Source organism: Sminthopsis crassicaudata, chromosome 5 (genome assembly GCF_048593235.1).
Source record: "Sminthopsis crassicaudata isolate SCR6 chromosome 5, ASM4859323v1, whole genome shotgun sequence".
NCBI classification, from domain to species: domain Eukaryota; kingdom Metazoa; phylum Chordata; class Mammalia; order Dasyuromorphia; family Dasyuridae; genus Sminthopsis; species Sminthopsis crassicaudata.
Window position 1 is genome coordinate 53,133,237 of NC_133621.1, and position 13,224 is coordinate 53,146,460.

General features: G+C 33.9%; 1 protein-coding gene across 1 annotated transcript in view; it reads left to right on the plus strand.

The window, feature by feature from the left end:
• The first annotated feature begins 2,644 nt into the window (after positions 1-2,644).
• The window catches only part of TMEM236 (transmembrane protein 236), a 44,203-nt gene continuing 33,623 nt past the window's right edge, over positions 2,645-13,224 (plus strand). Inside the window, exons 1-2 of the mRNA XM_074269018.1 lie at positions 2,645-2,944; positions 9,989-10,061. Of these exons, the coding sequence (XP_074125119.1) occupies positions 2,688-2,944; positions 9,989-10,061 (330 nt within the window). The 5' untranslated portion in view covers positions 2,645-2,687. The remainder of the gene's footprint in view (positions 2,945-9,988; positions 10,062-13,224) is intronic.

The following is a 13,224-nucleotide window of genomic DNA, read 5'->3' on the forward strand; positions in this document are numbered from 1 at the left end:
TTTTTTTAACTCAATAGAATCTTATTTTTCCAACTACAGGTGAAAATGGTTTTCAATACTCAGTTTTGTAAGATTTTGAGTTCTACATTTTCTTTCTCCCTCCTTTAACCTCCCCTTCACTAAGATAGCAAGCAATACAATTCTGTTTTTAAAGCAAAATAGAAGCAATAATAGAAGAATTTGTTTTAAAGGAGATGCAATGTTTACCAAGTGCCTGTTACATAGGAAGAACTATAGAGTTAGTACATAATTGATACTGAGGGTGAATACAAAAATGAGCAAGACTTCTGTCTTGGGGGAATAATTAAATTATACATAAGAAATGATAATTCAAATTGAGCCTTCATTATTCTTGTTCTTCAATTACATTTCACAAAGGGATCATACAATGAACAGAAAACAGATATTTTCCATGTGGATATTGAATTGGATTTGGTGGGATTATTTGGCATTACGTAACCACAAATGTGGAAAAACTGCCGCTGGAAGAAGATAAAATAGGCCTTTGCATAAATCTACCCTCTTAAATTTCCCCCTCAGTTTTGTAGGGATTTTAGCTGTAATTCTTTGGCCCATCAACAATTATCACAGGAAATAAAGTACAGATGCACCAGGACATTCCTGGCTGTTTGTACATTTCTTTTTCAAAGGACTTGCTGAAAACAATGAACAAATTTAGGAACATAGATGATTTGACTAACCATATAAGAGACTTTCAATTTCCTAGCTCCTGTATGCAGGAAGGAAATAGAAGTTGGAAATGTGAAAAAACAGGTATCCCCCTTGTGTTATACATATTGGGGGAAATGATGATATCATGAACAATCTTAGTATATAAGCAAATTCTGATCAGATCTGTCAGATTTTTTCACCACAAATTAAATCTCCAAGAATGGAATCCGGATGTTAAACTTTGAGTTTGTGGAGTCTCATAGAACAAATTTCCTTTTTTTTCTGGAAATATGTTGCTAAAATTTGAAAGGGATTTTTTTATCTCTTCAGCCACAGTATGACAGTGTGCTGGAGTTGACATCAGGAAGAACTCAAATCCTGGTTCAGTACCATTATCAAGATTTTTTCATCATTTAGCATCATGAATAGTCATTATATGGATCATAGTCCTTAGAGTTTTTAAGTGTTTGTTTTAATAATGTTACTGTATAAATTGTTTTCTCCTCTTCATTTCATTCTCTATCATTTTATAAAAGTCCCCCAAATTACTTGTTTTTATAATATTGATACATAATATAAATTGTTCCTCTGGTTCTGGTTATTTCATTCTGCGTCAATTCCTATGAGTCTTTTTATATTTTTTGGTAATAACCTATTGCTTATTTCTTATTCCATAACAGTATTCCATCACCTTCAGACACCACAACTTATTCAATCCTTCCTCAATTCATGGGCATTCCCTTAGTTTCCAGGAAGAGAGTATTAGAGAATGTATAAAGTATTTAGGCACTTACTCTCCAAGATGCACCAAAGAAATGTATAAATGGTTTAACAAACAATTGTTTGCAGAAATAAAGACAAAGTAATATTAAAAAGATAAGACTACTTAAATCAATAAAGTAATTTAATGTCATACCAATTGAAGTAGTATAGGATTATTTTATAGAACTATAAAAGTGGCTGCTAAGTGGTACAGTAGATAGAGCACCAGCCCTAGATTCAAGAAGACCTGAGTTCAAATTCTTCCTCAGACACTTAACACTCTCCAATTGTGTGACCCTAGACAAGATACTTAATCCTAATTGCCTTGCAAAATTAAAAAAAAAAAGATATTAAAAAAAGAAGTAGAAAATGAAATTTATAAGGAGTAGAGAAAAGGTCAAAATTCTAAAGGGAAATAATGAAAAGAAATGAAAATGAAGAGGGCCTAGCAGTGCCACAGCTTAAATGGTATTACAAAGTAATAATTATTTAAAACAATTTGATATTCATGAAAAAGTATTGAAATCAATGCAAGAGATGAGGTCCACAAAATTCAGAAGAAATTGTATCTAATAGCAATAGTCAATAGATACTAGACCCCCTCCCTCCCCAGATAATAGGAAAAGGACTCATCATTTGACAAGAACTACTGGGAAAATTAAACAGCAATAAGGGAGAAGTTAGGTTTAGACCAAAATCTTATAACTTAAGAGATATTGGGCCACTTTAAAATACTGAAATTTGTTTACTTTTTGTCCTAGACAAGGTATGATTATTCCATCAAAGTTGACTGTTGAACCATTGTTAAAATATGTCTGTATCCCAGTTTCTTGATGGGTAAAATGGGAATAACAGAATTTATTTGTGTCAAGAGGAACTTATGTGTGGGATAGCTGTATTGCCCTGAGAACTTTGTAAATATAAGGTGGTATGTAAATATTAATAGATATCATAGAGTTTAACAGTAATAATAAATATTTTTGACCAAAACAAAGAAATGAGGTGTAAAACTCATGACTCGTGATCCATATGCAGCTAATCTAGGAAATCACTTTCCCAGATATGTTGTGGTTATTAGGCAGTGAGATTATTGAACTCTGTAAGAGTCCATAAAAGAATAAAAAAATCAGTGGTTAATGTGTGCATGTGTGTGTACTCCTAAGAGCTTGAACATAGTTCAGAACAGTATCCTTGTATTTATTACTGATTATCGAGAGGGAAAGCTTTTTCTCCCAAGAGGTGGCTGTTTCAGAATGATCTCCAGAAAATTAATCAAAATCCTGGTTTATGAGCTCCTAGAATTTGCTGCTTTTTTTATCCCAACGCTTGTGATGGCAGAACAGTTTGCCTCAGCATACAATGAGACGAAGAACAGCTCTGAGAAGACATCTTATTGGCTTGTTGTGTCTGTTTCCATTGCTTATGTGGCCTTGGTGGCATTGATAGTTTGGGTTCCTGTAAAAGTTCTCTTATACAAAAAGCATCGTCTCTGCTCCAAAATAAAACAATGGTAAGTGAATTCTGGTAAGACATCTAGCCAGGGAACTGGAGGTTGGGTGAAAAACTTTGATGCTACTCTAAGTTGTGAGCTGAGACTGATTATGTTTGGTGTTTCTCTGGTTCTTTTCCCTTTCATCATTTGGGCTTTTCTCAAAGTTTGGTATGTAGTAAGTGCTTAATGTTGACTTGACTACTAAGTGGTAAATAAAACATTCTACTGAAATTTTAGAAAAGCTTTTCTGTGTTGGAAAAATAGCAAGTTGTTTCTATTACTTTTTAATATTAAACATCAACAAATATGGACATTTTGATATAAAAAGAACACGCAAAAAGATTATATGTGAAACTGAACTTTTCTTAATGTACATTTTAAAGGTATTTATTAAAGTTAAAATGATAGCAGTAATACTTTCTATCAGTCTCTTATAAATTTCCTTTTGTTCTTTCTGTGGGTTTTTAAATGTTTCAGTGATGCTCTTTCCTTTTTAAATTTTGCATCATTTGCATTACCCAGATACATTGATACCTAAGAAATGGTATGCAGTATGAGAGTATAATTTTCCTGCGATTGTGTCTGACTCCCCATGACCTCATTTAGAGTTGTCTTGGCAAGGATACTACAGTGATTTGCTAGTTCCTTCTCCAATTCATCTTACACATGAGGAAACTGAGGCAAACAGCGTTAAGTGATTTTCCTGAGATCACATAACTAGTATGTGTCTGAGGCTAGATTTGAACTCATGAGGATGAATAAATATATTATTCATATAAGATTACCATGAATTCACAATTCTCTCAATTGTTATTGGACTTGAGAATTGAATAGATTATAGTAACCAATAGTTTTTAAATAATGAATAGTACATAGAAAGGAGATTTTGGATTCAGGAAGATCCAGCTTCCTCTCACATATTTTGGCTCTGGAACACAGACAAACTGCTTTACCTCAGTAGCCCAATTGACTCTTTGATCCTAGAAGTTTCTGATGAGATATCAATATAGATTGGGTAAGGAGCTTATTCACCAGGCTTTCTCTAAACTGAAGACACTACAGGTCTTAGATGTTAACAAAATGTAACTGCTTTATTAAGAGTTAAACATTAGCCCTACTTCTTGTGCCTACAAAATCTTAGATACAAGAAACTACAAGTTGAATTTTATTCTTATATAACAGTAAAACTAACTTTGTTATGTGACTTTGTGTTCTCAAATTCTATCTTGAATTTTGAGTCTATCTGTATGTGATGTTTAATTGTCCAGTTCTCATAAATTCTTACTCATAACTACTTTGATATATTGATAAAGTCTATCACTTGAAACTGATTGCTTTATTATAGGCACATCCTGGACAATCTTTAACTCCTTTGTTAAATTTTATAATTTTCAATAAATAAACATTTTTTTTTCTTTCCATCCCATCTCTTCCCCTCTCCCCCAGTCTTTATACCAGAAAAAAAAAAAAAAAAAAAAAAAAACAAATCAGTATAATCAAGCAAAACATTCCTACACTGACCATGGCCAAAAATGTGCTTCATTTTGAATCTTTAGTTGGAAAACATTTAAAAATAAAATGGCAAGATTTTGATGTAATTAAAGATAAGTTACAGTTATACTTGTAGAAAGGTCACATTTAAATACCTATAAGCACACCTGAGGGAAGGGAGAAAGCATATAGGAACAAGTTCCCCTGTTCTAAATATAGTTACATACTTAAATGAATGATCGGATCTTTTCTAATGCATTATTTATGTCCTTTGGGGAAAATGAATATTTTCCATTGTGATTGTCATTTTAATTTTGAAATTGAACTATACCGAATGTGTAAGAGATTATATATATTCAGAAATTAAATATATATATGGATTTAAATATAAAATAAAAAATGATTTAAAATGGGGGGGAAGTTTTTCTTACTGGAGAGAGAGAAAGAGACAGAGTGACAGAGACAGAGAGAGGGATACAAGGACTAAAGTAAAAGGTGAAGTGCTCTCCAAATTATCACTAGATAATGAATGTAATTTCACTAGGCATACTTGGCTCCCAATATATTGTTGTTGCTCAGTATTTTTCAGAAGCAAACCCCACAAATCTTGGAGTTATTCTGTCACTGGATATTCAGACTTTGGGGTAGTTTGGCTTATACCCATAGGTTCCCAAGAATATCTATTGATATTTAGGGACTCACATTTTCATTATCCTAAGAATTCTCTGATCAGAAGGGGACACAGATAAACAAGGTCATTTTGTTGCTGCCATATTATATTTAATGTAAAATTTTAAAAATATATGTGATAAGAGTTCACAGTTTCACATGCAATTCTCTCTTTGTTAAATTCATGACAAAAAAAAGAGAAAAATTTTTCTTTGAACTATGGAGGTAGGCCCCCCAAATCCAGAGAGGCTGTATTTAAATAAGGAGGTTTTGAGATCCCAGATATAGAAATGGTTACCAATTTAAAAGTTCTCTTGGCAGAGGAAGGATCTGGTAAGGAAACTCCTAGGATTTAACCTCAGCTTCACTCAAATTCTTGGAAAAAACTCAGAATCACAGTAGTTTTTGAGTCCACCATTCCCTTTTAGCAGAGAATCAGGAAGCAACAAGTTAGATTCTAGAGATCCTGTAACTTTTGGTTTTTTCTTTCTTCTTTTTTTTTTTTTCATTTCTGATCAAGGGCCTCTTTTGGATGTTATGAGCCAACATTATAAATAAAGCCTTTATTTCCCCAGATCATTTCAGGAAGTACACTTATAATTTTCAAGTTTCAAATTGTTCTTGCTAGGTATGATTGTTTGGATACTTTCTACCTGAAAAGAAAATTTCATATTTATAAGCTCAGTAAAGCACCAAAGCTAGTTTCTTTTAACTTTTGACTATCACTGCCATTCTATAACCTTCTGGACTCTCACCTTCTATGACCAGAAAAGCCAGATATATATCAAGAAAAGGATTGCTCTTGCACAATGACTTTAGTTAAAATTGCCTTGAATCGTTTGAGTACTTTTATATATGATCATGATCTTGGAGCAATAAACAGGAAGCCAGATGTCTGAGAATTGACACCCTGTTGTATAAATGAGAGTGATATAGAAATAACAGCTGCCAAGGGAGATGAGCCATGTTGAAAATAAAAATTACTTTGATAGTGCTTTAACTATCCTCATTCTATTGAGGATTCTGACTCCCATTTGTAGACTGAAAGTGCTAATTCACAGGTAAGTAATGCCTACATTTGAGCCCTACATTTGTGAGTCAGGAAAACTCAGTTAGTCCTAGCTCAGACACTTATTGTTTGTGTATTTCTCTTGGCCAGAATTTCCTTGATTGTAAAATGGCGTTAATAATAGCATCTATCTTTCATGGTGGTTGTGAAGATCAAATGAGAAACGAAATGTAAAGAGCTTTACAAGAAAAAAAAAGTACTATGAAATATTATATTCAATTTAAGAAGCATTTATCCAACACCCACTATAAGCAAGGTAAGGAGTTTATATCCCATAGACAAGTGAAGTAAGGCATTTATACAGATAAATAAGAATGAAATAATTTGATGAAACACTAACAATTAGGGACATGGAGAAAGAAGGTGATTCCTGTATCGAATCTTGTAGGAAGTGAAAAATTCTTGATGTAGGAGTGAGGAGGGAATGCATTCCAGATATATGGAATAGCTTGTGCAAACTTGAAGAGGTCAGAGATAGACTGCCAAATTTTGGGAACTGAAAATCATGATCAAATCAACCACTTTGGTTTCCAATGTAAAGGGGAAGACTGACAAAACTAAAGGATCCAATATTCCAATAGTTACTCAATAAATTAATATTGATTGTTTTTTGTGCCCTATTTAAGAAAATATTCTTGTCTAAAATTTAAACAAGGCTTTGTTGCAAAAACAAGCAAGGACATTAATGAGAACTCATTTGCATAGTGTTTTATAAGTTGAGGATTTGAGAACAAGCCTAATTAGAAATACAAAGAATCAGAAGTTTCCAATTCTACACTGCTTTGGACCTTTAGTCTTTACTATCTATGGGCTGCTTCCATACTGACCACATTTCCTCCCATCCTCAAACACTCACATGATCGTCTGTGCCCTCTAGTTGTCCTCCACACCACTTTTTCCTTTTGTGGCTAAACTTCTTGGAAAAGCATATGCAATAAATACCTCTATTTCTTCTTCTTCTTCTTCAGTAATAGTGAAATTCAGAAAGGGTAAAGGTTGGGGTAGGAAGTGTGGAGGGGGAAAATAGTGATCTCCTTTGCTTTGTAATCTCATAAACTCTCTTAGGTTCAATTATCTTCTCTATGTCGCTCCTAACCTCCCTGGACCTCCATTTTCACATTTCCAACTGTCTATTGGACATTTCAAATTGGATTTCTTGTAGAGATATTAAACTTGACATGTCCAAAACTGAACTCATTATTTTTCCCACCCCTAGTCCCAGCCTTTGTCCTTTCTGAATTTTCCTATTATTGTAGGGTCTATGAACATCGTCTCAGTCACCCAGGCTTGAAAGCTAGATGTCATCCTTATTGCTTTATTTTCTTTCACCTCCACATATCTATTGCCAATATCTATCAACTTTACTTTCATAACATCTCTTACATGTGCCTTCTCTCTGTGACAATCTTTCTTCCAAAGCTCTGATACAGGGCTTCATCTTTTTATGCTTTGCAGTAGACTACTGTTTGATCTCCCTGACACAAATCTCTCCCCATTCCTGTATTGAATCTTATAGGAAGTGAGGAATTCTTGATGTAGAAGTGAGGAGGGAATGCATTCCGGATACCATGGAATAGCTTGTGCAAACTTGAAGAGATTAACGATAGACTGCCAAATTTGGGGAACTGAAAATCATGATCAAATCAACCACTTTGGTTTCCAATGTAAAGGGGAAGACTGATAAAACTAGAGGACCCAATTCCATTCCAGTCCATCCTCCACCCATTTGTCAAAGTGATCTTCAGAAAGCGATCCATGTCATCCCCTTCTCCTCACTCAGTAAGCTCCAGTGATCCTCTATCACTTCCAGAATACTTTGTCATTCAAATCCTTTCATAACTTGTTCCTCTTCCCCACTACACTTTCAGATGTCTCACATATTACACTCCTCCACAAAGTATTTTGTGATTGAGTGACACTGGTCTTCTTCATTGAATAAGGCAATTCATCTTTTAGGTTCAGGCATTTTTCCCGGTTGTCTCCCATATCTGAAATGTTCTGTTTTCGCCTTTCAGCCTCCTGGATTCCTTCAAGTCTTATCTAAAATTCCACTTTCTACAGGAAGCTTTTCTCTATTTTCCCTTAATTCTGATGTTTTCCCTCTGTTGATTATCTTCAGTTTTATCCCATATATAGCTTATTTTATCTATTTTAACTTATTTATAATATTATTTTATCTTTTATTTATGCTGTATATGACTTATTTAGACATAGTTCATTACATAATGTCTTCCCCATAAGATTGTGAGCTCCTTGAGGTTAGGGACTTTTTTTTAAACCTTTATTTGTATTCCTGCTTAATAGATGATAATAGTTGACCTGACTTGTTGACTGTATACTACTTGAATGATCTTGGTATAAAACCACTTCCTTTCTCTGGGTTTCTTTAATGTCTGATTTATAAAACACAGGGTTTTAGACTAAATGATTTTTCTAACTGTAAATCTGATAATTTATGTTCATTTTCATAAATTCAGGACTAGCACAATGTCTGACACAGAGTAGGTTCTTTAATAAATATTTGTTCATTGATTGATTAACAAAGGTTTGTTGATTTATACTTTCCAAATTTTTTCTCCTCATGAAAATTCTATAAAATAAGCAGTGTAATTATCATTAAGTTCATTTTCCAAATGAAGGATCTAGGATTAGAGGAATAGATGATTTTTTTTCAAGGTAATCTACTAAAGGAAACAAATCCATGTTGATCGCAAATCCAATGTGTTTTTCCCCCACATCATTTAAAAAATTAGTTCCTAACACGTATACATATATGTATTTAATTTATACTTTAGCATATGTAACATGTATTGGTCAACCTGCCATGTGGGGGAGGGGAATGGGGGGAAGGAGGGGAAAAATTGGAACAAATGGCTTGGCAATTGTCAATGCTGTAAAATTACCCATGCATGTATCTTGTAAATAAAAAGCTATAATAAATTAAAAAAAAATAGTTCCTGAGCTGCTAGAGGCAGTTAGGTGGCCCATTGAAGAGGAGTGTTAGACATCTTCTTGAGTTCAGATCTGGCCTTAGACACTAACCAGCTGTGTGACTCTGGGCAAGTTACTTAACCCTGATTGCCTAAGTTTCCTTCATCTAAGGAAATCTGTAAAATGGGATGGAAGTTGAAATGGCAAACCACTACAGTGTACTCTAAATGGAGGCAGTTAGGTGATGCAGTGGATAGAGCACCAGCTCTGAAGTCAGGAGGACCCAAGTTCAAATTTGGTCTCAGACACTTAACACTTCCTAGCTGTGTGACCCTGGGCAAGTCACTTAACTCCAACTGTCTCGGCAAAAAAAGAAAAAGAAAAAGAAAACCCCAAATGGTGTCCCAAAGACTTAGACATAATTGAAAAAAACTGAACAATGACAAAAGTCTGCTATTTTATTATTGACACATATTTTCTCCAAAGATTAGTTTTTGATCCAGATGCAAATCCTGTGAGCTTACCAGAATCTTCTTTATTTTCACTGGTCTCAGATTCTGAAATCTTGCCCAAGATTCTTGTCAATTAAACATGACAATAGCAAATGTCATTTTACATTCTACTGTAAGCTAAAAGTTCCAATGGCTAATATGCATATATTTTCTTTTGCGCATTATTTCAAAATCTCTTACTCTTTTAGGTGAATAATTTGAGGTGTGTGTTTGTGTGTGTTAGTGTGTGTGCATGCATTCGTGTTCCCACTTTGAATCATTTCGGAAATGGAAATAGGGAAGAAGGAACTTCTTAGAAAAAAACTGTCCTTGTATTTGCAAAATATAACAGGAAGTGGTAATCCTGTACATTATTGCTTTTGTTTACTTGCTTATTTTTTTCTTTGCTAGGAGACCTCCTTTGATGATATGTATGATATTCACAACACTTCCATCCTTTGGGTTTTCTATAGCAGCCGCAGAGGTAAGTAAAAATGATTTTCTAGACTAGATTAACTTTGAGAATACTGGGGGATGCTCTAAGGCTCTGACTGCCCCCTAACATCTTTGTCACTTATTATCTTTTCTTATCTGACCTCAAATCCATTGAATTATGTTTAAAACTGGACCTTAGAAGTCATTTAGTCCAATGGTGTCAAACTCAGAAACAAAAGGATCAGATTTTGATCTAGAAATTCTCATTATCTTCTTGTAGTTTTGTTTTGTAAATTTCCCAATTATATTTTAATCTTATTGACCTGCATTGGGGAATTTTGTAGAGCTGTTTCCTGAATCTAACCCAGTTAACTGGTCCTTTACAGAAGAAAAAACTCATGGTAGAGATTGGGTGATTTGCCAGGACTTGCCAACCCATGAAGTTGAACCCAGATTCTTCAACTCCAGATTCAGTGCTCTTTCTCACCTCTTTCACATTGCTTTTTTTTTCTCCTGATTTTATTAATTATGCTAGTGGATAATTAGTATAAGGGCTCAGTGGCATTCTTGAATGGTAAAGACTCCTCTTGGAACCCACTCAATACTTATTTGTCTTCAGAAGAGTGGTGCTCCTGAGACTGGCAATCAACTCTGATTGGGTAACAGTGATAAGAACAACTATTATAATGTAAGTTGGATCCATTTTTTTTTTTTTTTTTTTTTAGTTTTCAACATTCATTTTTGCAAAACTTTGTGTCCTCAAATTTTTCTCCCTTCCCTCCTTATCTTCTCTCTCCTTCAGACAGCAAGCAGTCTGGTATATGTTAAATATGTGTCTCATTTCTTTAAGATTCCTGTCAAAATTCCTACCAATAGAATCAAATAGATGGTAAAGCACTAATCCTGGAGTCAGGATGATCTGAATTCAAATGTGGACCCTGGGCAAGTCATTTAACTTCTATTGCCTCACCAAACAAACAAACAAACAAAAAAAAAAAACAGTAATAATCCTACCTATAGGATTATTCTTATAGGACAATATGACAAGATCATAAAATCTGGATTTGGAAATGACATCAGAGTTCATCTTGTCCAAGAGCTCTTAACTTTTATGTGTCACAAATCACTATGGTTATTTGGTGAAGAGCTCTGGGCTTCTCAGAATAATATTTTTACACAAAGTGTCTTAAAAGTCTTCATTCAATTTTAAGCTAATAAAGTTATACATATAGGTATATATAAAATAAAAAATTCAGAATTTCAAAGAAGCAGCTAGGTGGCTTAGTGTAGAGAGCCAAATCTAGAGTCAAGAAAGCTCAAGGTCAAATTTGGCTGTATGTCCTGGCTGTACAACTCTGGGCACAACTCTATTTGCTTCAGTTTCCTCGTTTGTCAAATAAGCTGAAGAAGGAAATAGCAAAAGACTCCAGTATCTTTGCCAAGAAAACTCCAAATGGGATCATGAAGAGTTGGATGTAATTGAAATGAACAAAAAACTCTGTCTCTCTCTCTCACACACATATATATGTATGTAATTTTAAAGTTGATGAATTCCAGATTATGAATCTCTTCATTTTTTTAATGAATATCAGAGAGATCAATTGTTATACTTAAAGCTGCACAATAGAAAATAGAGCCAATGCGCAAGAGCAGATCCTGATTTTGAATCCAGATCTCTTCATGCTGCAAGATTACCAGCAGAAAGTCAGAGTTATGTTACTGAGGAAAGGAAGGAAGAGCTTTGGGGACTGTTTAATCCGCACACTGTCCTTGTTGACAGTAGATGTCAGACCCTGAGATGACAAAATAAAGACTACTCTTTCTCCTTTTACAGTGAAGTTGGAGATAGGGGATGAGAACATAAAAATAATAAGTTCTGATTGGCAGAGGAGTTGGGGACACTGATGGGAAAGTGCAGTGTTTCTATGGAGTATTTCAATGTGGGATTCAGAGAAATGAGTAATTAAAGAAGATACTGTGACATACGGCTTGAAGAGTAACACCAAAAATAAGGGAGAAACCAGAAAGGAAAAAAGATCCTTCGTCAGATTTTGTCTTCTTGAATAATTTTCTAAAGACCAAACTTCCTAATTGGAGTTGTAATAGGAATAATTCACTGCATAACTTTTACTTCTACGTTAGAAGAATATGCTATATGAAGGTATATAAAACCTTTACTCATTAGCATTTATTTCTAAAACTCTTAATATTTAAGATAACTCAGGCCGTAAAACAAACATTCTAAGTCAGGAGACCACAACATTTTTTGTGTCATGAAACCCTTTAAAAGTCTTTTGAGGGCCCTTTTCTAAAATAACATTTTGAAATACTTGAAATACAGTACATACAATTACAAAGAAAATAAATTATAATAAAATACAATTATCAAAATTCTTTCTAAGTTCATGTACTACAGGTTAGGAACCCCTTTCCCAAGAGTTTTGTTGATACATTTTGGGGAGTCTGTGAACTTATTTGGAAAAAAAAATGACATCTTTATTTGCATTGATGTCTAACTGTCTACTAAGTCTGCTAAGTCATATGAGTTGAAATCTGCATTGGTGGAAGTTTCTTGCATTGATGAAGTAACAGAACCATAGTATTCTTGTCTATTTGGACACATATGAACAAAGATGTAACTAAATCAGCAACAAATGGGAAAGATTTCCTTTCCAAAATGTCAACCAGGCAAATTCACAAGATTACTGGATAGATATTCTCTGGAAAACTAAGAGCACTTTCTCTGAACCATGCATAAAAATCAACTTTAATTTATTGAGTGTTTACCATGGGGAATTCTTATAGTTATCAGAAATCATCAACATTGAAACTGAAAAACGTATGTTGACAATCATTATATAGTGTGTGAATTGTCAGAATTGTCAAAAATGTCATTCAACATATGATTATTAAGCACCTGCTGAGGATTGAAGATGTAAGATGAATAAAACTGCTGCAATCTTTTGAAGAACTTAGATAGTGATGAAAAGTTGTGGAGTTGACGTAGGGTAGAACTAATGAAGTATCACCACAATGGGAAAGGGGAGATAAAGGGATTGCTTTTGGTTATAAAAGAAGGTAGATCATTGAAAGCTTCTTGGGAAAGTTGGCATCTGATTTAGGCCTTGAAGGAAGAAAAGTATTTCAATTATTCATTATTTCATATGAAATTATTTCAATATGAAATTCATAATTTCAGTATGGAAGGAGCA